The sequence below is a fragment of the Muntiacus reevesi genome, chromosome 10, assembly GCF_963930625.1.
Source record: "Muntiacus reevesi chromosome 10, mMunRee1.1, whole genome shotgun sequence".
In the NCBI taxonomy this organism is placed as follows: domain Eukaryota; kingdom Metazoa; phylum Chordata; class Mammalia; order Artiodactyla; family Cervidae; genus Muntiacus; species Muntiacus reevesi.
Genome location: NC_089258.1, coordinates 44,240,090 through 44,267,540, shown reverse-complemented (window position 1 = coordinate 44,267,540; position 27,451 = coordinate 44,240,090). Strand labels below are relative to the sequence as shown.

General features: G+C 48.3%; 1 protein-coding gene across 1 annotated transcript in view; it reads right to left on the bottom strand.

The window, feature by feature from the left end:
• Window positions 1-27,451, bottom strand: part of DLGAP2 (DLG associated protein 2) — a gene marked incomplete at its 5' end in the record, with an annotated part of 450,426 nt that overhangs the window by 256,070 nt on the left and 166,905 nt on the right. Inside the window, one exon of the mRNA XM_065946643.1 lies at window positions 5,340-5,372. Within this exon, the coding sequence (XP_065802715.1) occupies window positions 5,340-5,372 (33 nt within the window). The remainder of the gene's footprint in view (window positions 1-5,339; window positions 5,373-27,451) is intronic.

Genomic DNA, 27,451 nt, shown 5'->3' with positions numbered 1-27,451 from the left:
CCTCCTTGTCATCGTAGTCTGTGTCTTCTCTCTGGCTATATTTCAGATCACTTGTTCAGCTCGCATATTCTGTAGCTTCCTTTTATAAGATGTGGGCATGCCTTATTTATTGGCTTCAATACAGGGAGTCTGTGGATCAAGAGGTGAGACCTGCTGCTTTGGTTCTGGAAAAACCTCAGCCTTTCCTTCTTGAGCACAGCCTCATCTCCCCCTTCTTAACCTCTCACCTAACTCCAGACGCGGGCTGGCACTTCCCGCAGCACCTTCCCTGCACCTGCACGCTTGTCTCATGTCTCCTCACATGTCTGTGTGCAGCTCTAGTTGATGGCCTCATATCACTTTCCTAGTCAGCTCTTCTCTTTTCAGCTCTGTCAAGTCCACTTACAACATACGGACAGACACGGCAGAGAATTTCAATGACATTTCTTGTTTCTAGACACACTGTTTTTATAATCTGTCCTTGTTTTCATACATGATAGTTCCTTAATTCTGGTCTCTTTTCCTTTTGAAAATCTATTTAGTAATTTTAAACCTACCCAGCACCTCTGCAAGTCTGTTGATTCTCATCCTTCTATCAGGTTTTCTCACCCTGAAGTTTCTTTATATGACAAGTAATATTTCACTGTATGTTTATCTAAAATGAGGGTTATTTTTAAGTGGAAAAGGAGTTCCTGGAGCCCCATTTTGTCAAAGATCCTGCAGATAATTTGTGATTGGAATCAGCCACAGCAGTCAGGCTTGGACAGAATCCTAAATGCTTCTGCTTCTAGAACAATGTCCACATTAATTCCACTACATGGACCTCTGACTCAGCTCATGGAAATTCAGATCTCACATCTGTGCCTGGAGTGTGCGTACCATTGGTAACCATGTCTACCCATGGCCGTGGAAATGTGATAAGCTTCCTTCCTTGCTTTCTCGGGCGGATGTTCTCTAGGCCTTCTCTCATAAACGGGGAAGCTCACTGAGCTTCTGGGTTTCGTTCCCGGGGCTCAACTCCATCATCCCTCCCCGTCGTCCCTACCCCCTGCGCCTCTAGCCTGCAGGTGCAACATGCCTCTTCTCTGACCGCCTCCCATCCTTCTGTAGTTTACTGCTCAGGGGCCACTGCCTCTGGAGTCACGCCCACCCTCAGGTTTACAACCCCCCCCACCCCAATTCTTGGGACCTAAGCGATTCCCTCGCTTTCTTTCATTCCAGTTCAACTATGTGCTGAAAGCAAATGTTTATAAAATCACGCAGAGACTTTATGTCTGTAGTGGGGATGGGATGTCATCCATGCTTCTATGGCCCCATCATAAACTTTCATGAGGAACAGTATTCTCTGTCTTACCCTAGGCAGTATTTTCTGATTTCCACTATAACACAAGCCATTTTAAGGTCCTGGAAGACAGATTGGTTGGAGCAGGGTTCTGTTTTCTCTCACAAATTAGGTGAATTCTTCAGTTCCTAAGCAACACTAATTTTTTCTAGAGTGCCTGGCACATGTGGAGAACTTAATAAATGGTGGTTATCTTCCACTAACAATCCAAGAAGAGCAATCAGAAGAAAATAATTTTTATCCAAAGCATACAATTAAAAAGCTAGGATCTCAGAACCAGAGGGGCACTGGTTGCTGGTATTTGAGAACCGACACCCCCATTTCTGCAGAAGGGGGTGGAAGCTGGGAGGGGCGGAGAATGCTTCTCTCTGAACCCTCTGATGCCCAGTTTTCTAAAAGCAACCTTATTATTTTCCTTAATTGTTGAGAGGCCTTAAAATCTCAGGATGACACACTCTCAATTAAGGTATAAAAATAGTGTGGAAATTTCCATCGTTTATAGTCGCTAGTAGGGAAAATCTTGAATATTTGCATTTAAAAAAACATAATACTACAAATACAGGGAAAATTCTCTTCTTTCTTTTTGTTTTTACTCAGGGGTTGTGAAGGGAGAAGAGGTATTTTGGACTCATTCTATTTATGATAGAACATTGGACTGTATATGTTTGTCCAAAATTTGAGGAGCAGTATGCAATTTCTGTTTTTAAATGATCAAAGTAAAAAAAATTCAGATTAGAAAGAAAATCTCTCACTTCAAACTCTGTGAGATTTCCATTTTTACCCTTAATCTTGTTTTTGGATTGGCATTTCTACAAACATCGTTTTCCCAGTGATCCGATGGATATGTCACCACAAACGGTCCACTGCTTTCAAGTGATCATCTTAAGGCCTCTATCACTGAAAAATCTTTCTTTATAAAATCCGTCATAACATTTTTGTAGCACACTCCTGCATGCCAGATTTACACCATAAGAGCTTATTTCATTTCTTAGTTTTAACTGGGTTAAATGACATAAACGTAAGACACTGTCGTTACATTACAGTGGATTTTAAGTGAGTTCTCCCCAACTCTGCCAGGCATCAGGAGCTGTCTTCCCACCTCAGAAACTCTCTTAGTAAGGAGGGCAGGTGGAACCACAGAGTGTAAACCGATAGACAGGTCCATGAGCAGACGGCTATGGTCCCACACTGTCCACAGTTTTCCTGGTGGTCTTGTTAATAAGCAAGCAGTAACATGCATCTGTCAAGGATGTTTGAAAACCACCATATACCCTAAATTATCTCCCTGCATTACAGTGATGGATTATGTCATGAAAACCTTCAGAGAGCCTTTCAATGTCAAGGAAGCCTTAGAAGGTGACCTTGCTGTATGACATCCAGTTACTTCCAAGGTCTAAACGACAACAGGAACCGTTAGGAAAATGGCACAAGTTGAGATGGTTTAATTTATTAAATTAGTATAGAAAATTATGTCAACAAATAGACTGCTGTTAGTAAACTTTAGACTTTCTTTTTTGGAACGGGTCCTCATCCTGGGTAAGTCGGTGTAACGTGAATCTGGTTCACTAAGTTCTCCTACATGTTCACACCCCACCTCGCAAGCATTCAGAGTTGAGTGGTCTCTATGTTCTGGGTAGAAAGGAAGATTCCAATAAATAACAATAAATTCCATTAAACATCCTCATCTCAGAAAAACACAGTCGTTCAAATCTCAGAAGCCTTGCGATGTAGAGAGTGTAAGCAACTGGCATGTTGAAACTGTGATCTGCATTTTATACACAATTAAACTTTCATGGTCTCTGGAAAGAGGCCTCTGCAGTGCAGGAACCCACAACCTCAAAGTCCTGAGGTCCCCAGCCTCCCACAGCTTGGTTCCCAGTCTCACTGGCATGACAGATACTATCATCTAAGGCAACGCTAACTATTCAGTCTGGATCCAGGAACTGCTCTCTCCCAGAGAACTCATCATTAAAATGCAAATAGGTGTTTCCCACTTGACTGGTTCAGTGGTGAAACGCTGTTCACAGCCCCGACAAGAAAGGGAGCTCCATCAATTGATGCCTTAACCTTCCGGGTGTGATGAGTGCATGGGCCCAGATCTGGGCCCGACATCCTGCCACCAGCCGCTGGCTCTGATCCTTGCTTTGCAGTAGGCTTATGAGTTAACTGATAAAAGCTGCTGAAGAAATTACGAACAAAAAAGCTGATTTCAGATTCTGCTCACTGCACCCAGCCAGCCCTCACTCAGACTAATTACTTAAATGATTTAAAAATGTATGAATATTCATATGATCATGCTTTTCAAAAAATAAAGCACAGCTGAGGCCGTGCCATCCACTCTTTCCTGCTCTCTGGTGTGGAGCAATCCCACTTGCATGTCTGAAACCCTGAAATGGCTGCGAGAGGGGAGGAGTTCTGCGAGGGGTCAGCCTTGGTCCCACGGCCACCTGACTGCAGCCTGAGACCACCCTGACCCTCAGGACCCCTCCGGCTGGACGGCTGGGGTCACTCTCGCACCAAGTAAAGCTGGACTCTGATTAAACATCCACAGGCCCATGTGCCCCAGAACAAGGACAGATGTGTCTCCCCTCCCCCAGCAGGTTCCCCTGCTGGACTGACAGCGCTCCTGACCTGGACCTCGGGTGGACCTCAGGCAGGTGGATGCAGCCACGAGCTCGTCCTGGTCAGGCAGGCCCGGGTCAGAATGTAGGGCTGGGCCTCTGCCTGGACCTGGGCCTGGCTCCACCGTGCTCTGCTGCCAGCCAGCCAGGGCTCGTCCACTCCATGCCCCCCGGGCATCCATGGAAACACTGACACCCCCTGACCCAGCCTGGATTCCAGAATACACACGTGTCTGAGTCAGCGCTTCACCCCTCCCTGCGCGCCAGGCTCCGCTGACCCCACTCACCCACAACAACCCCGTGCACACACTGTCAGCCCACGGAACACAGACGGTGGCTCACGGCAACAGGGAGAGTGAAACTCAGCACGGGTTTGCAGATGCCACCAGGTACAGCAGCTTCATGCCTCAAGACTCCTGCAGTGTGTGTGGCACACACTTCCACAAAAAGTGGGAGCACAGGGGACAAGGGGATTAGATGGGAGCCCCAGGCATGGGCTCGGCCCACGTGGGGATGACAGCAAGAAGCTGAGACAACAGGAAACGACACAGGACACATTGGAGAACGCCATCTGTCACCCCCAGACACCTGCAACCCCCAGGACCCGTGACCCCTTACGACCCTCAAACCCCCACGACCCCTGGCATCTCCGAGGTTCCCACATCACACAGATGAAACCCGCTCCAAGCCATCATCCGGGAGCAGCTTCCCCAGGACCTTAAACCCCGAATGCTGTTTGACCCTGGAAACACCAGGGCCCAGATTTCACGTTTCTGTAACAGTGACGCTTAAGACATCAGCGTCTGAGCTGACCGTAGCTCTGTGTGAGCACCACATGATCCTCAAACAGCACAGAACAGTTCCAAACAGTCCACAAAATCCAGGTAGTGCAGTGCTTGATGGAATTTTCAAGTTAACCTCTTGCTCACTCTTTTTTCACCTTGTGGGCAGACACCTTGGTGGCATGATCCCGTGTGTGGATGGAAGCCCCGTGGGGGAGACATGCCACATGCTGCTAGGGGGGCCACTGCTCGGACTCTACCCTCCCGGCTTCCGACCCTGACAACTAGGAAGGAAGGGCACCCAGAGGCCTCCTTTCATGTGAGGGCTGTTGCACACCAGCTAATTTATCTAAAGCCCATAAAAACATGTCTCAAACATTTCTGAATCCACATCTGAGTGCTGTGGTCTGGGAGCAATGCCAATTCTCCTCTGGAGACAAGCACCTCCTGCCCAGCGCCCATCCCATGCTCGGTTCTGATTCTTCTCCTCACTTTTTCCATCAAACACTGCAAAGACCAGGCTACAGATCTGTAACCTGCCTCCGACAGGCTCCACAGTGTCCATCACAGGTTAGGGTGTGTCCACCTGAGGCTCGTAGGACAAGGGGCACTCACCTTCCGGCTCTCCGCAGAGGGTACACTGCGACTCTGCAAACAGAACAGACAGAGACATCAGTTAGTCCCGGCTCATCCACAGACTCAGACTCAGTGGCAGCCTGATGGGCAGGTTTGCAACCTGACCGCCCCAGCAGGACGACCAGCTCAGACCTTGCATCTCAGCAGATTTTACTATAAAGAAACCACTGCTGCAGGTGTTTTACATGATATAGTTTTTAAATGACAGCAACTGTGTCATATGCATCTGCACACACTAAACACACGTTCACAGTTGTACATGACTCATATTACTCAGCTGAAATAATAGCAATATATTTATCACTTAATTTCAATATTGAAAACTTTACTTTGATTACAACTCTTTAGATCTCTCAAGCACAAATAATTATGAGCAAACGTATAAGGCTGTGTTTTAGTAAAAACACTCAAATGGACAAGTACCGAGTGCTCACAAAGCAGGTCCACGACTGGGCGCCAGGCTCTGCGGGAGGTCCCAGGACCCCTGGGGACACTGCTGCGGGCTGCACCTTAGCAGGAGCCAGGCACCTGCGAGCACAGTGGAGGCGGGGCTGCGGGGCCGTCCCCCAGACCCTGCACAGAGGGCCTCCTTTTCCGGAAGAGCCGTAGCCTGGACAGCAGGGCTGGCTGCACACAGGACTCTCAGCCCTGGGGTCTCTCCCCCTCTTCTTCCCTCCAAATCCAGGCCCAGGGGAAAGCCCCGCAGGGCAGATATAACACCCCCTCCCCAAACAGAGGCCAAGGACCCACCGTGAAGGAGCCCACCCTCCCCAGCTCACCAGGAGCTCCTGCACCCTACCCTCTGCACGCTGCACACACTCAGCTGCTCCGTGTAGGTGGGGCTGCCAGCACCGCCTGCATTTAGGGACGTCCCAGGCCGCAGGGGCTCTTGTCACCATAACAAGGGTCCAGGCAGCCCGTCTGCAGGGACTTCACCACTGGGAGCTGACGATGGGGCGGGGGAGGGGCAGCCACAGGGCAGAGGGCTTCATGCCTAGCCCCACCCTCGACCCTGACCCACTCTGCCCCTGCTGCCCTGGAAGGGACCAAACAACACTAGGTTGTTACTTGGTACAAGAATTGTGCAATGATAACTGAATTTGCATCAAAACTGACCCACAAATTCAAGACATTCTCAGTGGACTTCATCTCCATAGGTTATTATGTTGTATGTGTTCAAAGCTACCCCACAAGTTGAAACCACAGTAACAGCACGATGATGATGACGATGGTGGCCACTCAGTAACTGACACCCTCAGGGAATTCAGATTCTGTGAACCAAAGATCATTCTTCAGTTCAAAGAAGAAGAAGTGGGGAGATGGTATTAGTTGAGCCCGTGGCATATTAACTTCTCCAGAATGCAAGTCTTAGGCAAATGCCATTTCAAATTTGATTATTAATGCATCTAGGCCTTAGCCTTTAAAGAATTGTTTCCAGCAATATCATAAGAATCCGTCATCCATGTGTCACATTCAGGACATGCAGTGGCTGGTCCAGCATCGTGTGCACATCTGACAGGTTCTTCTCCTAAGGGTCCAGCACGGCCTTCTGCCACGAGTCGCAGGTCCTGGTAACAGGAGGCAGTGAGGGCCCAGCGCATCCCGCAAACGCCTCCCGGGTCAGCCGGCCCGAGTCGGGGAAACAGTGCCCAGAGCACCGAGCCCATGTGAGCCTCATCACCAGAGCTGTGACCTCCAGACATTACCATCTCACCATCAGAGACACATGCCAGAATAACAACTGGCCCCGCATGGTGACCCAAGTGGACGGCAGGCCGTGGACCTCACTGTGACGACACCCACTCTGAATTTCAACACTTACTGCCTCTCTGAGCACTTCAGAGTCGTGGCCCTGGGCCCCCACCCAGGGACCCCTACCTCTTGCCTGGGTACAAGGGCCCGCAACACATGGACAGCAGCCCCACCAGCGCTGGGGCTTCACCGGCAGCTGGACGCACGGGGCGGATTTGCACACACGGCAGCGCGAGCACACACTTAGAGCCTGTCCTGCCCGGGGGTCCTGCCCGAGCTCGCAGAGAAGGAGCTGATGTAACACAGATGTCTCCCGAGCAGCAGTGGGGAGGCTTGGGAGCAGGAAGGTCCACACACAAGGTGTCTCCCCTCCCAAGGGTGCAGGTCAATGGACTTGATGGGATCCTGGACACCGTCAGCTCACAGGACACCCACGTGAGAACACTGACACTCCCAGAAACGGATGAAGAACACCGAGTCCACACCTCCTGTAAATTCCATGTCACCTGCCAGAAATATCTGCGCCCCAATTACACCCCATCCTGTCCAGCGCCCTGTGTACAGATAGGGGGAAGGCGGCCTTAGAGACGCCGATGTGGTTAATGTCACAGAGGCTGGACAGCGTGCGGTGAACAGCAGCAGCTCAGAGGAGCGGAAATCACAGCTAGGCAGTGGGAAGCTTCCCAGGAACTGACTTAGGAGGTGAACAGTAGCATTGAAGTTTCCCTGGCCAGGGGCAGGGAGGGACAGAGGCACCAGGCCCAGGCCCCGAGGCCCCCGCGTGGGAAGTCACAGGCGAGGCCACAGCTCTGGAGGGAGCAGGATGCTCAGGGCTCACGTCATGGCAATGAATGGACTTGGGGTGAGAAGGTGTGGCTCATGGGGGCCTTTGGGGGTCGTTTCTCCCAAATAAGAGGGGCTGCGATCTGGGACCTTCCTCTCCTCCCCAGGGCTCAGTCGGCAGTGGGAGGAGCCATGGCAGAGAGAGAAACTGGGCTCATTGGTCTAAACCATGAAGCATCTTAACTGAGGCAGTCTGGGGAGGGGCGGGATGGTCCAGGGATGAAGGGAGGATGTAGGAGAGTGGAAAGAGTGATTTGGCGCCAGGCAACGCAACAGAGGGGGTGTAGCGTGGACCCCTGACCATGGGCTCAGGGGACCTAGACCCTGGGGATACTGGGCTGCTGATGGGCTTCACGTCACTAGGGATTTGCTGTGAAGCAGCTACCTCACAGACAAGTGTGGATGCGGATGTGGCCACTCAGGTGGGGGCTTTCCCTGACTTGGAGCTGCGAGGTCTGTGAAGGCCCTGACCCTCCACTTGGTTTCCCATCTGGTCCTCGTCAAAAACGTGGGTTGTGCTGCTGCGTAAGTGGATTGAACATGCATAGACCAGGCACTGAGTGTGGCTTTGCGGGTGAGGTTCTGGCCCCGTGTTTCCAAGCTTCTGCCTCCCTGTGCTCACACACCTCTCCAAGCCCTGCGCCAGCTGATCACATCCTGGAATCCCGTGACAGGAAAGGCGGGATCCCGTGGGCCCACAGGATTCTCTCTGTGTTATCACCTTCTTCCCCAGAGACTCCCGGTCAGTGATGAGGGAATAAACGTGATGCATTGTGAGTTCATCATCATTAGTGTAGAGTCTCATTTAAATTACAAGACGACTGCACTCACTTATGCTAATTGACACGAGACAGAGAAATCTGTCCCAGCTCCAGGCGCACCCTGGAGAATCTGCCTGTGACCACGCTGCAGGTCTGGTTTGCTGGAGCTAGTTTGCTCTCCTATGCGAGTGCACCCGTGTTCTCATGCTTCCGCGGAGAGGGGCACCGCTGTGAACCCAGAAAGCGTTCTGTGGTGCAGCTACTTGTCTCAGGCCTGTGAGTGAGTCAGTCACCTCCCCCTTCTCCCACCTCCCCGCCCTTCTCACGAGGTGACCCAGGGGTGAGGTGGCAGCAGCTCCCCAGGGAGGCCTGGGGGGACAGCTGATGCTCAGAAGCCTTGCAGGCGCCCTGCCAAGCTCTCTGGCACAGACTCGTGAGGCCACCAGGGCTGCTGGCAAAGCCGACTTCAAGATCAGTGAGAACAGGGCAGCCCTTTCCTGAGGCTGCTTCTTCCCATCAGTGCTCCATCGGCAGGAAGCAGACTGGGTCCTGGTGCTCCAGGCAGGCGGTCGGCGGGGCGAAGGGCGCAGGGCGCAGGGCACCTGCTGCGGCAGAGAAGGGTGGCCTGGGAGACCAGAGCTGGGGGCGTGGTCTGAGCCGGGGGCATGGCCTGGGCCGTGGGAGTGGCCTGGGCAGGGGGCGTGGCCTGAGAGGTTGTGTGACATGAGCTGCTAGTGAAGCCTGAGCTGAGACGTGGCCTGACCGGGGGGCGTGACCTGAGCTGCAGCGTGGCCCGGATTGGGGGAGTGGCCTGAGGTGGAGGGCGCGGCCCGGGTGGGCAGGGGCGTGGCCTCAGAGGTCTGGGCCGTGGGCTGCCCTGTTCTCAGTGATCGTGAGTCAGTAATGACTGGGCCTGTGCCCAGTCTGCCTTCGCTCCCCCAGGCTGGGAGTGAAGGGGATGCGGGCCCTTCCTCTCCAAAGCCTCAGGGCGGCTGGGAGTCAGGATACAGGGTGCTCCGTGTGCTTTCACGGGGAGGAGGTCCACAGCAAGAGCCCCGCAGGCAAAACACCCCTCGAATGGAACCAGGCATGCTCCCCAGACACGCCGAGGGCACGGTGATACGGCGCTCACTCACCCATGCACTCGGGGTGATGATGTGACTCAGGACAACATGGAGCAGCTACGACGACACCACTCAGTGCTGACATGATAACGTGTGATGCGGTAACAGGACATACAGACACACACACAGGCATGACATCACTACATGGTAACACACATGACATACATGATGACACAACTATGGACAGTATAGGCTCGATGACAGCATGACGATAAGACAGCACAGCCTATAACAACATGACAGAAGGACAGCACGACTCTGTGGTCACACAGAACAGGTCACAGTGTGGCCCGACGATGACATCGTGGTTATATGACCAAAAGACAGCAGGACTGTTTGAGAATATCACCCGACAAAATATAACAGCTCAAGAAACCTGACTATTCATCAACAGGGGACACGTGAATAAATCATAATTTGCTCATTCTATGAAATCTTGTGTGCTAAAATGGAAAAACTCTGAATCGTTAAGAAATAGAGGGTCAAGGGTTGAACACTGCTTCTCATTTCCAATTACGAAAGCACTGTCTTTAATATCATTCAACAAATACATACAGAGAGCCTACTGGGTGTGAGAATTTATGCTTGGTGGGAGGCACTGATAATATTTCACTGTGACACGTGGTTCTGTGTATTCATAAATGTATGGGGAAGCCTAGGTGGTAAACAGCAGATTTCACCAGAAGCTATTTCTAAGTAATAGCAGTGTACAGCAGGAGGCTGGTCCTAGGGGTTAGGTGGGAGACAGAGAGGATGAACTAAGTTCTTGGTGAACGTGTGTGAATTTGTAATGGGAAAGGCACTCTTTAAAATGCACACAGGTTAAGAATAAAGGAAAACAATATTTCTGGCACAAAGTCATCTATGAATATTAGCTGTTAATATTACCATCATCTGAGTTTGTCTTTGTTCCAATTTCAAATACACACGACACAACTTGTCTATCAAAGGGGGAGCAGTGGATTCTACTCCCAGGGCTGGTCCAGCAGTGAATGACATTGTCACGTAAATCCTCCCTCAGACCTCACACATTCTGATCAATCACCAAATGTTAGGAGTGCCCGGGGTTGGCAACAGTGACCTGGGTTTGGCAGGAGAAGTAGGACTTGTCTAGATGGTGGAACCCTTTCGGGGAAGGATAGCATATGTCTCTGGGGAAGGAATCACACAAGTTTGTTTCTAAGCATTTTCAAAATATTTTATCAAGAAGAAGACTGCTATGTGTAGTGTCTCTCACCTGCTTGGGAGCCACATCACCTGTGAGCTCACACCTCTGCTTACCCCTTTCCAGCTATTAATGCCCCCCCCCCCCCCGCTGACAATGCCATGGTTGACTTTGCAATGTTTCTGGGGAGCTGACCTACCCTCCAAGAAAGCCTGATTTAGGAAGTTCAATGATTTCTTAGAATCTCTCAGGAAAAACAGGGTCCTAAGATTATTCAATTCAAATACATGCTCACTGCCAGGCAGAGATGCGCTGGGATGCCAAGAGATCCAAGAGTTTGTGTTCCCAGTGTAGCACTGACAGGCCACTCTATTTTCACATCATTTTTATCTGTGAATTCAATGCTGCTTAGGACTTCAATCTTATTGATTCCCAGGACTCCTGGATGCAAGTGCCCTGATTATTTTTCTTCTCTAACATTACTTTTTATGAATATAGTTGTTTCACAGTGTTGCGGCAGTTTCTGCTGCACAGCACATGAAGCCGGATGTATGTATGAACAACGTATGAATATATGTATGAATATATGTATGAACACATCTCCTCTTGTTTGCATTCCTTTCCCACTGAGGTCACCACAGAGCACTGAGCAGGGTTCTCTGAGCTCTACAGTAGGCTCTCATCAGTTATCCATTTTATACATGGTATCAGTAGTGTATATATATATCCTTCTTTCATTCAGTCAGGAGGACAGATGCCCAAAGAGATGAAGGCATTCTCCTCTGGCTGATCGTGTGGGCAAGCTGGCCATAAGGACCAGGGATCTATTAATATTTCTGGGTGACAGACGCTCCTGAGATGCAGCCATGACACCTAAGGATTCTGGACACAGAAGTCTCCTGCCATTTCCTTTCTCAGCACTGACCAAATACTCAAGGGCGCGAGCAGTCCTCTCCCATCAACTCCACTGTGCTCACAGAAATGGCATGAAGACGCTATGCTAAACTTAATTTCTTGTTTTCCAAGGAGCTGCCCCAGTTCAGTCTCTTCAATATCACAAGCTGCCATAACAACCTCTCTCCTAAAAACATGACGTCCCCCAGGCCCTGTTCTTGACCCATTGCTTGTCTCACTTTTCAAGGCTTCTTTGGGTGTGTTCACTTAATTACATGACTTGAAGGACCCGTCATGTATGCTGACGACATTCCCCAAGCTCAGACGCACAGACCCAGAACTGCTGGTGCTGAAGGCCCCCGGCCCCTCAGGTGCCTGCTGCCAGCAGAGATGCCACTCCCACCATCTGGACCTGGAGAGCCTCCTGTGTTTGCCTCCTACCCACGTCCACCCCATCGCTGCACCAAAGTCCCCACGCTGGTCATGCTGTCACCTCGGCCCCGTCTCTCATCGAGTCTCACACCCTTCTGAGGACCAGCCTCAATCAACACACCCCACTGACCAGGTGCCCCGAGGTGAACCAGCTACTTCTTCCTATGGGCCCTGAGGGTCTTTACACTTCAGTCAGTGGTTTAGGGGGGTTGTCTCGCCTCTACCTGGGCTGTGCGGAGTCCAGAGCTGGGCATTCCTTGCACTCATACCAGGTATTTCTCAGAATTAGAAGTCTTTGAAAATGGAGATTCCATTCCTCCTTTGAAGAGGGAATCTCCCCAAGGTTTACACTGTACAATAATCAATCCCTATTCATCAATCTAACAGTATAAGCTGACATTCCTTATGTAGTTTGTGCCACACCAACTATATTTACATAAATATTCAGTCACTCATCTGACTAATATCTCCATAGGGACCTAGTCACATATATATGTACACACATGTATACATGCATACTAAATATATGAGTATGTATATGAATGCAAATATGTGTAACTACATAATATATAAGTACAAACATAAATACATACATTTTTATACACATGTAATTATATAAACGCTTCTCCTGTCTGTATGCCTTCTGTGCTCTGATTGGCACGGACACAGAGATGGACAATACACACATACGCATGCATGTGTTTGCACTGGGAATCCTTGTGATGTAGAATGGCACATTCATAGGTGCTCATAAGCATTTAAAGATGCTTTGAGAAACAGATGTTCAGTCAAATACCATATCTATTTCTGATAATCTCACACAGAAAATAAATATTAACCTCACGGGACTTGACCTATTTCATCATTGTCAAACTAAAGGAAATTTGTATGAAATACCAAAAGGACCCAATAGTCTGCAACCCTGTGACAACACAGGAGACCCAGGATGGGCACCCCAACAGGAGCCCCTTAGTAACGAGGGGTCCAATGTTGCTGCAGGGTGACTTTCAGTTCCCTGAGCCGTAAATACCTCCACTAGAACCTTCTGTAACAAATATCATTGCCCCGACATCAGAGCGTCCTTAGTTTGTCCCAAAGTGTCAGCAAAACAGCACTTATTTTGAAGCCTCTTCCTTTGTTTGTGGCAAGGCACTCAACTGTTACAGTAGGACTCACAGGAGCTGATAAGCAAGGGGCTGTTCAGCACCACGGACAGAGGCTGTTACGTATTGTCAAGTCTGGGCATTGCTCAGGCCGTCACACAGAAAGAGCTCCACTGCAAAAGTGAGAACATCATTCGCCAGGTGATGGCTGTCACACTTCAGTTCCACCTGAATTGGTATCTTCTATTTTTTTGACTTATCATAACCTATTTTCCCCCATTTTTGGCATGTGTATGCAGTGGAAGAAGTTGAAAGGGACTTAAACCTACCTTAAAAAAAAAACACATTACAATATTGTAAAGTAATTAGCCTCCAACTAATAAAAATAAATGAAAAAAAAAACTTCAAAAAAAAGTATAGAGTCTTTAAAATGCTTCTGAATTTAGCTTGAATTTATTTTTCAAAGGGAACAAGTCTTTGTGATAGTTTAGACTGTATAAAATATCTCTCTAAATTGGAGCCAAACATAGCTACAATGGAAGTCTTGTCACCAGATCTGAGAAGCTGAATGTGATTTAAAATATGGGCACCCAAACCATACTCCATGCTGCACCCCAATGCACAACAGTGTGAGTGGCCCCACAAATTCAGAGCATCTGCATGGTGAAGAGGCTGAGGAGGAACAGGTAACATCAATACAGAGGAACAGAGGAGGGGAAGAAGGGTGGAAGTCTGAGCAGCAGTTGATCCAGAAGCATCACCACTTCGCCTTTTCAGGAACACAGCTGTGATTAGTAGGAAAACTGTTTTTCTACTTCCAGGTTTTATTGAAAATTTCTAGGACTCTTCCATTTTTAGGTTAGTTCTCTGCTTCATTTACCAACTTCATTGGGGTCACTTCCTGAACACTGAAGTGACCAAATGCTATGCAGTGATGACAAAGTGTTTAGAAGACATATAGAAATCCTACTCATAACACACTTAGAATATTTAGAAGGTCAAATGTGTTCATTTGAATTGAAAGGTAGTTATTGATAATACATAAGTAACCAGGAACAAATTTCAACAAAAGTTTCAATGTGGAAATTAAAAGTGTTCTGATTCTATTAGTAGGTCCATTTCCTAAATGACAGAGCCTTCGCCTCTTAGCACGGAAAAGAAGCACCTACTCTCCAGGTTAGACCAGAACCACACTAGACCACTCGGTGCTCACAGACCAAGTCAGGCCCCTTCACCCGTGCCTCTGCACATGCTGAGGGGATGAAGTGCATCCTTCTGCTCCCCCTTTGAAAATGACTACTCATTCTTTTTCTTTATAGTGATTTTTTTTTATGATGACAGATCTATTCAGATACCATTTGTGTACCATACAATTTTCCCACTTAATTCAATGATTTCTAGCTTATTTACAGAGTTTCACAGCCATCACCACAATCAATTTTGGAGTATTTTCATTCTGTACCATTTAGCAGCCAACCTCCTGTCCCTCATCAACTCAGCCCCTGGCAGTCACGCCACTAATCTAACTCTATATAGATCTGCCAATTCTGATCACTTCATATAGATCAGTTCTATAACATGTGGTTGTGATAGGTAACTGGCTTCACTTAGAAAAATGTTTTCAAGGTTCATCCATGGTATAGCCTGTGTCAGTACTTCCTTCTGTTTGGTTGTTAAATAATATTGATTTATTTATCCATTTCATGGTGGGCACTTGAGCTATTGCTATTTTTGGTTATTATGAATAATGCCTCTATAAACATTTGTGAACTGGTTTTTGAGTGGACATATGTTTCATTTCTCTTGGATATATACCATGGAATGGAACTTCTGGTAATAGGCTAATCCTATGTCTAGCATTTTGAGGAAATACCTTCCTGTTTTCTGAAGTGGCTACACCATTTACATTCCAGTTCAGTTCAGTTGCTCAGTCGTGTTCGACTCTTTGCGATCCCATGCACTGCAGCACACCAGACTTCCCTGTCCATTACCAATCCCAGAGCTTACTCAAACTCATGTCCATCGAGTTGGTGATGCCACCCAACCGTCTCATCCTCTGTCATCCCCTTCTCCTTCTGCCTTCAATCTTTCCCAGCATCAGGGTCTTTTCCAAGGAGTCAGTTCTTTGCATTAGATGGCCAAAGGACTGGGGTTTCAGCGTCAGCATCAGTCCTTCTAATGAATATTCAGGACTGATTTCCTTTAGGATTGACTGATTTGATCTCCTTGCAGTACAAGGGACTCTCAAGAGTTTTCTCCAACACCACAGTTCAAAAGCATCAATTCTTTGGTGCTCAAATTTCTTTACAGTTCAAGTCTCACATCCATACTTGACTACTGGTGAAACCACAGCTTTGACTAGATGGACCTTTGTCAACAAAGTAACGTCTGTACTTTTTCATATGCTGTCTAGGTTGGTCAACAAACTACGGAAAATTCTTAAAAGATGGGAATACCAGCCCACCTTACTTGCATCCTGAGAAATCTTTATGCAGGCCAAGAGGCAACAGTTAGAACTGGACAGGGAACAACAGACTGTTTCCAACTCAGGAGAGGAGCATGTCGAGGCTGTATACTGTCACCCTGCTTGTTTAACTTATATGCAGAGCACACTAAAGGTCCTCGTGTACACAAGGTTCTGTCTGTACCCTCCAAGAGCCTGCTTCCCAGTCCCGTGTAAGTTCTGTAATCAAACTCCCCTGGCCTCCAAAGTCAAATCCCTTGGGGCTCTCAGTCCCTGTGCCGGATCCCCAGGTTGGGAAACCTGTTGTGGTTCCTAGAACCTTCTTAACAGTGACAGAGTTTCTCTGGCATAATTGTTCTTTAGTTTGTAGGTCATCTGCTTGGCGGCTCTATGGAGGTTAGTGGCAGCCTCCTCCGAGAGGCTCATGCCACAAGCTGTGTGACTAGGTCTCCTGCACCCCGCCCCTGCGGTAGGCCACTGCTGACCCACACCTCCACAGGAGACACTCAAACACAGCTCTGGCTCAGCCTCTGCCGGGTCTCTGGGTCCTGGTGTGCACAAGGTTTTGCTTGAGCCCTCCGAGCGCCTCTGGTGGGTTTTGGATTTGATTCTGAATGTGATTTCGCCCCTCCGACCATCTTGTTGGGGGCTTCTCCTTTGCCCTCGGATTTGGGGTATCTTTTTATCGTGGGATCCAACATTCTCCTGACGATGGTTGTTCAGCAGTGGGTTGCAGTTTTGGAGCTCGTGCAGGAGATGAGCCCACATCCTTCTACGCCGTCATCTTTCCGCCCGGGCCTCACAGCAGTTTATGAGAGATTCAGTTTCTCCACAGCCTCACCAGCACTTGTCGTCATCTGTCTCTGATTGCAGTCATCCTAACGGGTGTGAAATGCTGTCGCATGGTGCCTTGATTTGCATTTCTCTGATGGCTACTGATGTGAGCATCTTTTCAACTGCTTATTTGCTCTGTGCACATCTCTTTTGGAGAAGTATCGATTCAAGTCCTTTGCTCATCCTTCTACTGGCTTATTGTCTCTTTTTATGGAGGAGTTCTTTGTAATTGCTACACATAAGTTCTTATCATATACTTAATTTGCAAACAATCTCCCCATTTTATGCATTTTCTTTTCCCTTTCTTGATGGTGACCCTTAAAACACAAACATTTTTAATTTCAATGAAGTTCAACTAGACTTCCCCCCCCTCCTCTTTGCTTGTGCTTTTGGTGTCACATCTAAGAAATCATTACTTAATCTAAGATCACAAAGATTTAAGCTTATGTTGTTTTATAATTTTAGCTCTTACATTTAGGTCTTCAATGCATTTTGAGTCAGTTTCTGTACATAGTGTGGTAGGGGCTCTACTTCATTCTTCTGCATATGAATTTTTAGGTATTCCACCACCATCTGGTGAAGTCCTAGCCATTCTTTAACATTTGTTTTAATTACCAGTCCTTCTAGGAAGTCAGCTTTAACTGCTCCATTATGAATTTATGCCTTTCCCCCCACTATTCATGTTTCACCTCTTTCACATGGGACTTCAGAGGTGAGGACCTGCTCCCCACCATTTATTCCCTTCCTCATTTAACAATTTCCCAAACGTTTTATGTACTCACTGTGTTGCTGGCCCCAAACCAAGTACTGGGAGTGTCTTTTCAGGGACAGACAAACATGCAAGCAAAACAAAATATGATAGTAAAAGGAAGTGAGAAATGGGAGAGTAACCTCTGAGTTTTCTGGAGGGGTGTGTGTGTCAGGAATAGCTCTGCAGAGACCAGAAAGACTGAGATGGTATTTGAAGAATTGAGGGAGGTTTCCATTCCTTCCTTCCTTCCTTCATTTACTGTGACCTCTCCCCCAGGGCTTACCACCTTAAGTGATAGCTGCTAAGTTGCTTCAGTCGTGTCCGACTCTGTGCGACCCTATAGACGGCAGCCCACCAGACTCCGCTTTCCCTGGGATTCTCCAGGCAAGAACACTGGAGTGGGTTGCCATTTCCTTCTCCAATGCATGAAAGTGAAAAGTGAAAGTGAAGTCGCTCAGTTGTGTCCGACTCTTCGAGACCCCATGGACCCTACCAGGCTCCTCTGTCCATGGGATTTTCCAGGCAAGAGTACTGGAGTGGGTTTCCATTGCCTTCTCTGTTAAGTGACAGAGGTGTCTACAAATCAAGGAATCACAAGGATAAACAGAACACGTGAGCCATGACCCATGCTCCCAAGGGCAGGTGTGAAGGTCCACACAGGAGAAGATGACTTAACTCTGTAAGCAGGGATGGCTCCTTGAGGAAGGAGCTAGAGTGACATTTAAGAGGAAACAAGATACAACGTGTAACTCTATGGCTGATTCGTGTCAATGTATGACAAAACCCACTGAAATGTTGTGAAGTAATTGGCCTCCAACTAATAAAAAAAAAAAGAAAAAAGATACAGAGACACTGCAGGGAGAAGGACAATTATATGAGCAAGTGCTGTCAGCCACACAGGTAGGGTGGGGGAGCCTCAGAGAAATTGCAGAGGTAACCAAGGCCCGGGGCCAGGTCCACAGTCGGGGCTGTGGCCACGGGTCCAGGCGTTTTCTCCTGTGCCCCGCACTGAGGTCTGAGCAGGCAGCGTGACACAGTGGTTTGCTAGGGCCTCCCTCCCCGACCTGCACCACCTCCACTCTCCAGCATCCCTGAGACCTGCACCTCTCCCCGCCTCTGCCCACCACCACAAGTGCCAGCCCAGCTCTGTGCCTGGGTCCCCAGAGCTCTGCCAGCAAATTGGATAAACTAATTAGTACTTCCATGTTAATTAATTTTCTGTTGTTTATATAAGCTATGAGAGTTCTGTTCTTGTCATGGTCCCTTTAGGTAAGTTTATCTACAAACAAATTAAATCCCATTACACCAAATTATACTGGAATGTCAATCATCAGAGCGAGTCTTAAATGCGTGTCTTTCCCTGCAGCACCCTCAGAGGTAATCTCACACCATAAAGAAACACCTAAAATAGAGGTAACACTGGTAATTGAGGCACGCTGTCATATTAAAACTTCAAAAAGATTTATTAGAAAAGTCATTTGAACACTGTGACAGCTGTATTTTTCTCTACATTCCTAAGTTGTGAAAATTTAATCACCAGAATTAAGAGTATAAGTAACACTAAACTTTAAAATTGAACAAGGCGAATCTGAGTGTTTCTAGAATTGATTAGCTCTCTACCACTTACATGATTTTTGCCAGCTTAAATATAAATCACACTCTTGTTCTGAGAAATTAAAATTATACAGTTAACGCAAGCACTTTCTATTAGTTAAAATAGAGTACTAAGTCCAATGCAGAAAAAAAGAATTCAGAAGTTGACTGGTTCACACCACGGAGAGAATTACATTAGAGAACTCCCCAATGAACCATATTCTACCTGCTCCTGTGTCCATGTAGATAGGTGTCCTCAGGGGCAATCTGTAATAACTTCCAGGAAGAAATAAATAATGCTTTAAAATTGGAGGTAATTCCTAAACCCAGTACCATAAAAATCCAGTATTAAAAAAGTGTATGTACCACATGGGTTATAAACACTGTGTTTCACTTCCCTGGTGGCTCAGTTGGTTGGTTAAGAGTCCACCGGCAATGCAGGAGGCCTCGGTTTGATCCCTAGGTTGGGAAGATCCCCTGGAGAAGGAAATGGCAACTCACTCCAGTGTTCTTGCTTGGAGAATTCCATGGAAGAGCCTGGTGGGGATAGTCCATGAGGTCACAAAGAGTCGGACATGACTAAGTGACTAACTTTCACTTTTCGACACACTGGTTATATCACTGTGTACTGACTCACTTGAGAGCATACATGAAGCTCCCACCGAATGATCTGCTTGTTCCAAGTGATGAGTTAATTCTCGTCATCTAAGATTTCCCTGCAGTCCATGGGGTCCCAAAGAGTCAGACACAGAGACTGAACGAGAGCAAAGCTTTTCCATCCATGATGCCCAACAAGACCAAAGTCCTTAGCCATCCCAGTCAGGCCCAGATTACTGAACCTAATTTTTTCTCTTTATCTTTTAAATTATGAAAGTATGATAACACATTTACAGGAGACTTGGAAAATATAGAACAAAGCTACATATGGTTCCACTATATGTTACAATTATTTTTAAGTAGCTAAATAAAGATTTTTAATTGGAGTTTCAATATCAAACTGAAAAAGTAATAGAATGGACGGAAAAGTAGAATGTATTAACAGTAGACCTGAAAAGCACTATGAACCAATTCAATATGATTAAGATTTATACAATTTTCATGCAACAGCAGGGTACAAATTCTATATGAGTTCCCATAGACTATAAACAGGAGACACTGGAACATATCCAGACACATAAAACAAGGTGCAAAAATTTCATGGTTTAAAGGTATTGAAATCATACAGAGTCTGTTCTCTTACGACTGTGGAATTATGTTAGAGATCAATGTCAAGAGATACTTGAAACGGACTGGTGCTGAAGCTGAAGCTCCAATAATTTGGCCACCTGACGGGGTATACACCTGATGCTTGAGGGCAGAAGAAGGGGATGACAGAGAATGAGATGGTTGGATGGTATCACTGACTCAGTGGATATGAGTTTCAGCAAGCTCCGGGAGACAGTGAAGGACAAAGCCTGCAGGACAGTGAAGGACAAAGCAGTTCATGGTGTCGCAGAGTCAGACATGACTTGGTGACTCAACAACAATAAATTTGAAAATAACCCACATATTTTCAGCACTGAACATAAGTTTAAACCTTGTGCACATACACTTGCATTTCTTATTCGGAAAATGAGGCCACACTCATCTTTACACCCCACTCGCTGGCCCACAGCAGGCGCTCCATGAGTGTCACGTAAATGCTTAAGAAGAGCAGGAAATCACCAGCACTTGGTACTTGTCCTGCAACTCTGAGACCATAAGCTTTCTGAGAGTAGAAACCCTGTCTTACCGCCCTTGTGGTTAATTCTGCCACCATAACACCTGAAAAGTACTGTCATTTTGATTAATTGATCAGCTTGAATCTGCCTTCAAATTAATTAATATCAGGAGAGCACACAGGAAGGAGAAACCAAGGCTGATAAAGTAACACAACTGAAGTTAAGAAAATACCCTCAGCACTTTTGGTGCCGAGGACCACACTCCTGCTTCTTTCCACCTCACACTTCACTTGCTGGGGAATGGAGCATGCAGGTGGTGCTCAGAGATTCCCTGCCCACGGTTCAGCTGGTTTTATTCTTAGAATTCCAACCAGTAATTATCCTGCTTCACCCAGGGAAAACCGAACAGTCACCACAAACTATCCACAGTCTTCACGGAGATGCTCTAACCACTGGGCCCCTGTGCACACACTATCCTCCCCTTGAGAAGTCTCAGCCTGGGAACTCCAGCAAACCAGGCTCCCATGGCCTGGGCCGCATGCGGCTTTCAGCAAATCGTATTTTCCCTAATATCAGCCTGTCAAGAAGTCAGCTGATAAGCACGGTTGTATTACTGGGTCTCTCCTGTCCTGCTTCCAGAGAGAAAGAGGAAGCGGAGCTCAGCAGTTTCCTTCTTAGGCAATGATTTCTTTCTGTAAAATTTGAGCTTTTAGTTGTGCTGTAGAGGAAAGAGAAATGTCATCCACTCACTAATTGGTTCAAAGTCACTCTCCTCCTTCCCACCCTAAACACTAGTCGCTGTTACGTCTCACTGTGAAATGAAAAACAGCGTCTCTGTGTCGAATACATGTCTCCTCTCTACCTCGATTTCTCATTACTTTCCATCAGCTAGGACAGAGTAGAGTTCACCCCCTAATTAGTTACTACTGTTGACTTCATTCTATTTATGTCCAATTCAAGGAAAATATGACCTTTTCCGAGGGAGAGAGAGAATGATGTATGGGCAGTTACGAGAGAGGCGGAGCCTAGGGAGGGAATTAAATTTACAAAAAAAAAGTACTGGTGGCTCCAGAACACTGGGGGGAAGCCCAACTCGGGTAATGTGGATTATTCAAGAGCCTGTGCGCCCAGTCTGAAGCAGGCATACCCCCTGCGGTTATTACTTCACATTTAGGGTGACTAACTTCTCCACGCGTATCTGAGAATCCCCACCCGACACAACCAAACACACCTCTCAAGCCCCCACGGACACACACACACTGCAAACGCACTCCCACATGCGCGCTCTGGAAACAGAGAAACAGTGAAGAGACTCCTGCCATAAATGAGTAGGAAACCAGCGTCTAGAACAACGCATCGCCAGCCTCCTTCCTGGTGCTGTGGGCAGTGCGGATCCAGGGCGCCGCACACGAGCCCACCTGGGGAGTTTCCCAGACGAGTCTCCCATAAGCCCGCACGCGGACCGCAGCCTGTCGGGAGGACCGCTAACAAGCACACTGATTTGAACTCACAGATTCTTTATCTTCACTCCCAATTAGATGTTCGGACCTTGTTCTTTCTGAAGCTGAGACGCTCCACTGACGACCCTCTCACTCCACCCCCTGCGCATCACATTTTTATTAACGCAACAACGTACCACCCCGTGATGATGGTACAGATGTAGCTTATTTTCCCTTTCGATTTTTGACAACTTTCATGAGGCTCTGAGAAGTTAGCACGGGAATTTATGAGCAAGACTGTTATCTTGAAATGGAATAGTGCTTCACCTCTAAAGGTCTGTTCCAGTGAATTTGAGTCGGGGTGGGGGGTGGGTGCACGGGCCCCAATTAACTTCAGACTGTGGACACGGACACGGAAGGAGCAACAGCAGCAGATGGTTTTTAATTCATTAGAGAATATTATGTATAATTCAAGGCTAATTAAAAATCTTGACAGTAGGAAGAACAGCAAAGATTCGTGTAGTCATTCACTCTGCACAGATTCATCGAACGTCTGCCATGCAGGTGCCAAGACTTGGTCCAGATTGCTGACTGGAAGGAACACTGTCCTGTCACGGGGAGCCCAGCTGGCTGAGGGCACACGCAGTGCGGTGCCCAATTCTCAGTGAAGGCAGGTCCCCTCCTGCCCACAGCTCCAGATGCAGCCCTGGGGACACAGTGACCTTGGAGTGTCAGACGGAAAGAGCCCCAAGCTAGTTCTCAAGGACATGGGGACATCTCATCACAGGCAGATGGCGCTTGGTCTTGTTTGTGGAATTACAGTCAGAGTGACTCCAGGAAATAAAAAAAGCAAACTTCCAGACTCAGCATCATAGGTGATTTCTCACTTATTTTGCAGTAATTGTGGGCAAATCAACCATTTCTTTTCATCTGCTACTTTCCATGAGAGCAGAGCCAACAGGTGGAGGGGAAGTGATGCGAGGAAACAATGTGTGATAGGAAAGTTCTGCTCTTCAACCCAGCTCTCCTGACTCAGGACAAGACATGGGAACATTCTGCTCATTAACCCATGCTCTCCTACGACTCAGGACGAGACACTGCGGGTCGTGTCAGCCTGCCCGCCCCGCACACAGGCCCTGCTCTGTGCCTCCCGGGGGGCCCTGGCTCCCCGGGACCACATGCACCCCTGTCGGCTAAGCCGTGACCTGTCTGCAGAGATGGGATCACTCCAGTCACAAGAACACGGCCTCATAAACCTGGAATGTTGGCCCTCCACTGCCCTGACGCCAGATCAAACATGATATCACATTTTACAGTTTTTAAAGACCTTGAACCAATAAGATACACAAAACAGCAGCAGGCAAGGGGAAGGTTTAATTTTCAAAACTTAACATGGTATTCAGCAGTACAGAAGTTGACTAATTGAACTTACTAAACAAAACCAACTCACTGAAGAAATAGTAACTGAACACATAAGGTGCCCAGCGGGGGCGGGGGGGGGGGGGCAAGACGCACGTGGCGAATGACAGACCCTCTCCCTGTGTCTCTGAAGCTTAAACTTCAGGACAGGGAATAGGAGCAAACAGCGAGCAGCGGGGCCATGAGAGAGAGGAGTTCCTGACCACCCTGGGGAAGGGGCGAGGAGGGAGGGGTGCCAGGCACCGCCCCCTTCAGGACACAAACCCACATGTACTGTACAATGTGCTGCGCATGACACGCACGCGCGTACAGACGTGCTGCCTACAACACGGCATGTGTGTACAGACCTGCATATACACAGGGTACACGTATGCAGACATACACTCAGTGTACACACGTGGACACCAGGTACCTATGCAGACCTCAAGCACGCACACCTAACATCTATAGTGTACATGTGCACACAGACACACACATGCACGTATGTGCATTCCTGTCCTGCCTCTCAGCGGTGGCATCTAAGATCCTACGAATGAAGTCACCTGTTCTGTTATACACAACCAGTGGGAGGTCCGACCCAGATTCCAGCCCAGTTCTACTGTACTCCATGACTTGGCCTCAAAGCTCACTGACACTCATGTTCCCTCTCTAGCTCCTAGCCACCCCTGTCTCTTCCACCCAATGGCTCCGTGACAGTCTCTGCCCGGTCACTCTGGTCTCGGAAGCTGGTCAGACTATATTTCTTCCTGACGTTTACTTCCCGTCTGCACGTAAAACAGCACAGGGCGCGCAGAAGCCACTCTGCGGATGCTGAGATGTCCTACAACACGTGTCGGCCGCCCCGCCCCACCACTCACCCAAGCTCCCTGGACAGCGGTCAGTGAGGAGGGCTCAGAGACGCAGTCTGCGCCACCCACTCCCTGAGTCAGAACCCACATCTCAGTGAGACCCCTGGTGATGGTCAAGCATGGAAGTCTGAGAAACAGTGATCAGCTTGTGTCTTCAACTAAAACAGAAGCCTTTTTAGAGTCGACAGGATTTTTGACACTTGAAATGCACACTCTTAGTGACAGGTTTACAGGGTGAGCATAAAATTTCCAACACAAACACAATGACTCCCCGCGTAACTGAGTGGCACGTAAACTGCTATCTCGGCCAGCTCCCTAGACTCACACAGGTGAGATGCAGAACGACAACTCTCGGGAACGCTAACCGTGAGAACAAGGATGCTGCTCACCGCCGGGATGTGAGGGCCATGGACACAATTGGTGCCTGTGGTGGGGGCAGGGCTGGAGTGAGGGGGTGACGCAACTCTGCCTCCATCCCTCCTTCCCTGGGAACACGACTCTCCCTGTGGCAGGAGGGGCATCTCCCTGAGGTGGTGGGAGGAGAGTCCATCCAAGACGCTTAGATGCATCTCTGCAGGCCTGTTTGGAGCAGCTCAGGGCAGGTGAAGCACACAGAGGTGAGAAGCTGCAAACACCGTCAGGGATGCCTCGTGGCCCCCTCTGTGCTCACAGCAGCACTGCTTACTCTGCTCCAGTAACGCAGCAGCCTAAATGTCCATCATTGGATGGACGGATCAAAAAGGCATGGCACGTGTTACACACACACACATACAATGGAATAGTACTCAGTGATAAAAATGGGAACCCAACCATTTGGAGTAACATTGAGGGCATTATGTTAAGTGAAATAAGTCAAACAAATAAGAAAGACAAATACTGTATGATCTCACTTATATCTGGGATCTAAAACATGCATGCACATACATTCTGTTTGCATATACCCACAGAAAAGAGATGAGACCTGTCACCAGAGGTGAGGACAGCGGGGGCTTCTGGAGGGAGGAGGCCAAACTCCCAGTTGTGAGATGAATAAGCCCAGACTGTAACTCACAACACAGTGCCTGGAACTAACACTGCCGTGTGACGAGCGACGGTGACAAGAGAATAAGTCCTAAGTGTCTCAACCACAAGGAGAAAATGTTTTCTCCTTTGTTCTTCTTTCTTGTCTTTTTACTGTATCCACGTGAGATGAGGCATGTTGGTGAACTTGCTAAAATCATTTCACACTGTACATGAATCCAACCACCATGCTGTACACCTTAAACTTATCTGGGGATCTGTCCACCATCTCCCGATAAGTCTAGAAAATGGATAAAAGCACTGCAAACCTGAGTCTGGGATCCCTGATGTCAGTGTGTCTCTGAACAACACGCCAGTTCTGAAGGTCAAGGTCATGCACCTGCCTGAGGCCTCTCTCCCCCACGCCTGCTCCACGCCCCTGTGAGGTGAAGCCTGGGTGTGTGTGGAGAGCCACACCACAGGAGGCTCTTGCGTGGCCTGGGAGGGTCAGGCGCTGGGAGAACTGGGCGAGTCGGCTCGCGAACAATTCACCTTCCAGCAACTCCATCCCCCAGGAAGGAGGACCCAGATGGGGGCTTTGTGATGAATACACACAGGGTGAGTGGAAACACTGTGTGTTTCCGGGAACTGCCCTTGAGGAAACAAAGTGGACACGGCCGTCTTGACAAGCGCCAGGAGAAAAGAGGTGGGGCCATGCTCAGTGACTGAAGGACGGCCAGCTCTGGAGCAAGACTGGAAGGTGCACAAGAGTCCCTGCTGAGGCCTGGGGTTCGAGAGGACGACTTGGAGAGACACGAGCAGGAGAGAGCCACGGGGCCCAGGGCAGAGCTCCAGGGCCCCTCCGACCGCCCCCCAGGGGCCCTGCGCTCAGCCTTGCCCACCGGCCCCCAGGGACAGACTGTAGCCCCCGCCCCACTCACATGGTGAAGACATGAGGGTTAATGTGAGTAAGACGGGAAGAGCCTCCGGGGCCTCGTCTGCACGGACCACGCTCCCCCAGGACAGGGCTGTGGTCTGCGGGCTGTCAGGCTGTTGAACCTGGGGCAGGTCAGGGGGCCCTCCAACACCCTGTCCCCTCTCTTCACCAAATGGAGTTTAGCAGCACTTGCTGTCCACACATGCCTGCACCCTGGACACAAACACTCAGCGAGGGTGTGAGCCGTGAACACCCCGGGGAGCTGGACTCTTCACTGCACATGAGGGGAGGGAACCTGCTTCCTGGCACTGATCAGATCGCAGCCACTGAGGGTCTTCAAGGTGATTTTCCCAAGGTCACATTAATCTCCTGAAGCCAGCCTCTGAGTCTTCCGACCTGGAGGCCTAAGAAACTGTGTCTGTTCACCTCGACTCTGCCACACACATATCTTCACTGCCTTCTAGTACTTCATGCTTCATCTGAAATTTTAACACAGTGTCCACTCATTTGTAATGTGTGCTCACTTTCACAGTCCTGAAGTCTATTTTTCTATTAAGTAGGAAAAAAAGAAGTTGCTACACAAATTAACAGCCAAGACATATTACAAAGGAAAAGCTTAACCCTCTCAAACACTGCAATGTATTTATTTTCTCATTAAAGCAGGTTCCTGAATGACATCTATTTAGCCAGGCTTTTAATTATTCCCCCTTAGAGTGAACACATTAAAATTACATTTCTGTAAAACCACTCAATCGTCCAGAATTATTGTCAGTAATTCAAACAATTGTTTCTGCGTGTCTACTGGTAATTATCTCAGAGTCTTGCTGTCTCCATGACTTATAGTCCTTCTGAAGTGAACAATCTCAGAATGTGAAACGTCACCTTCAGTCTGTCATCAAATCTGTTCACAAACATCTAAGAAGCAAACCTGATACTCAGGTCTGACGAGAAGCCCACACTCAGCACAAAATCTACACAAAAGCTTCCAGGTTCAAGCATCATTTTCTGTGTTCAAACAAGCTGAATCACCACT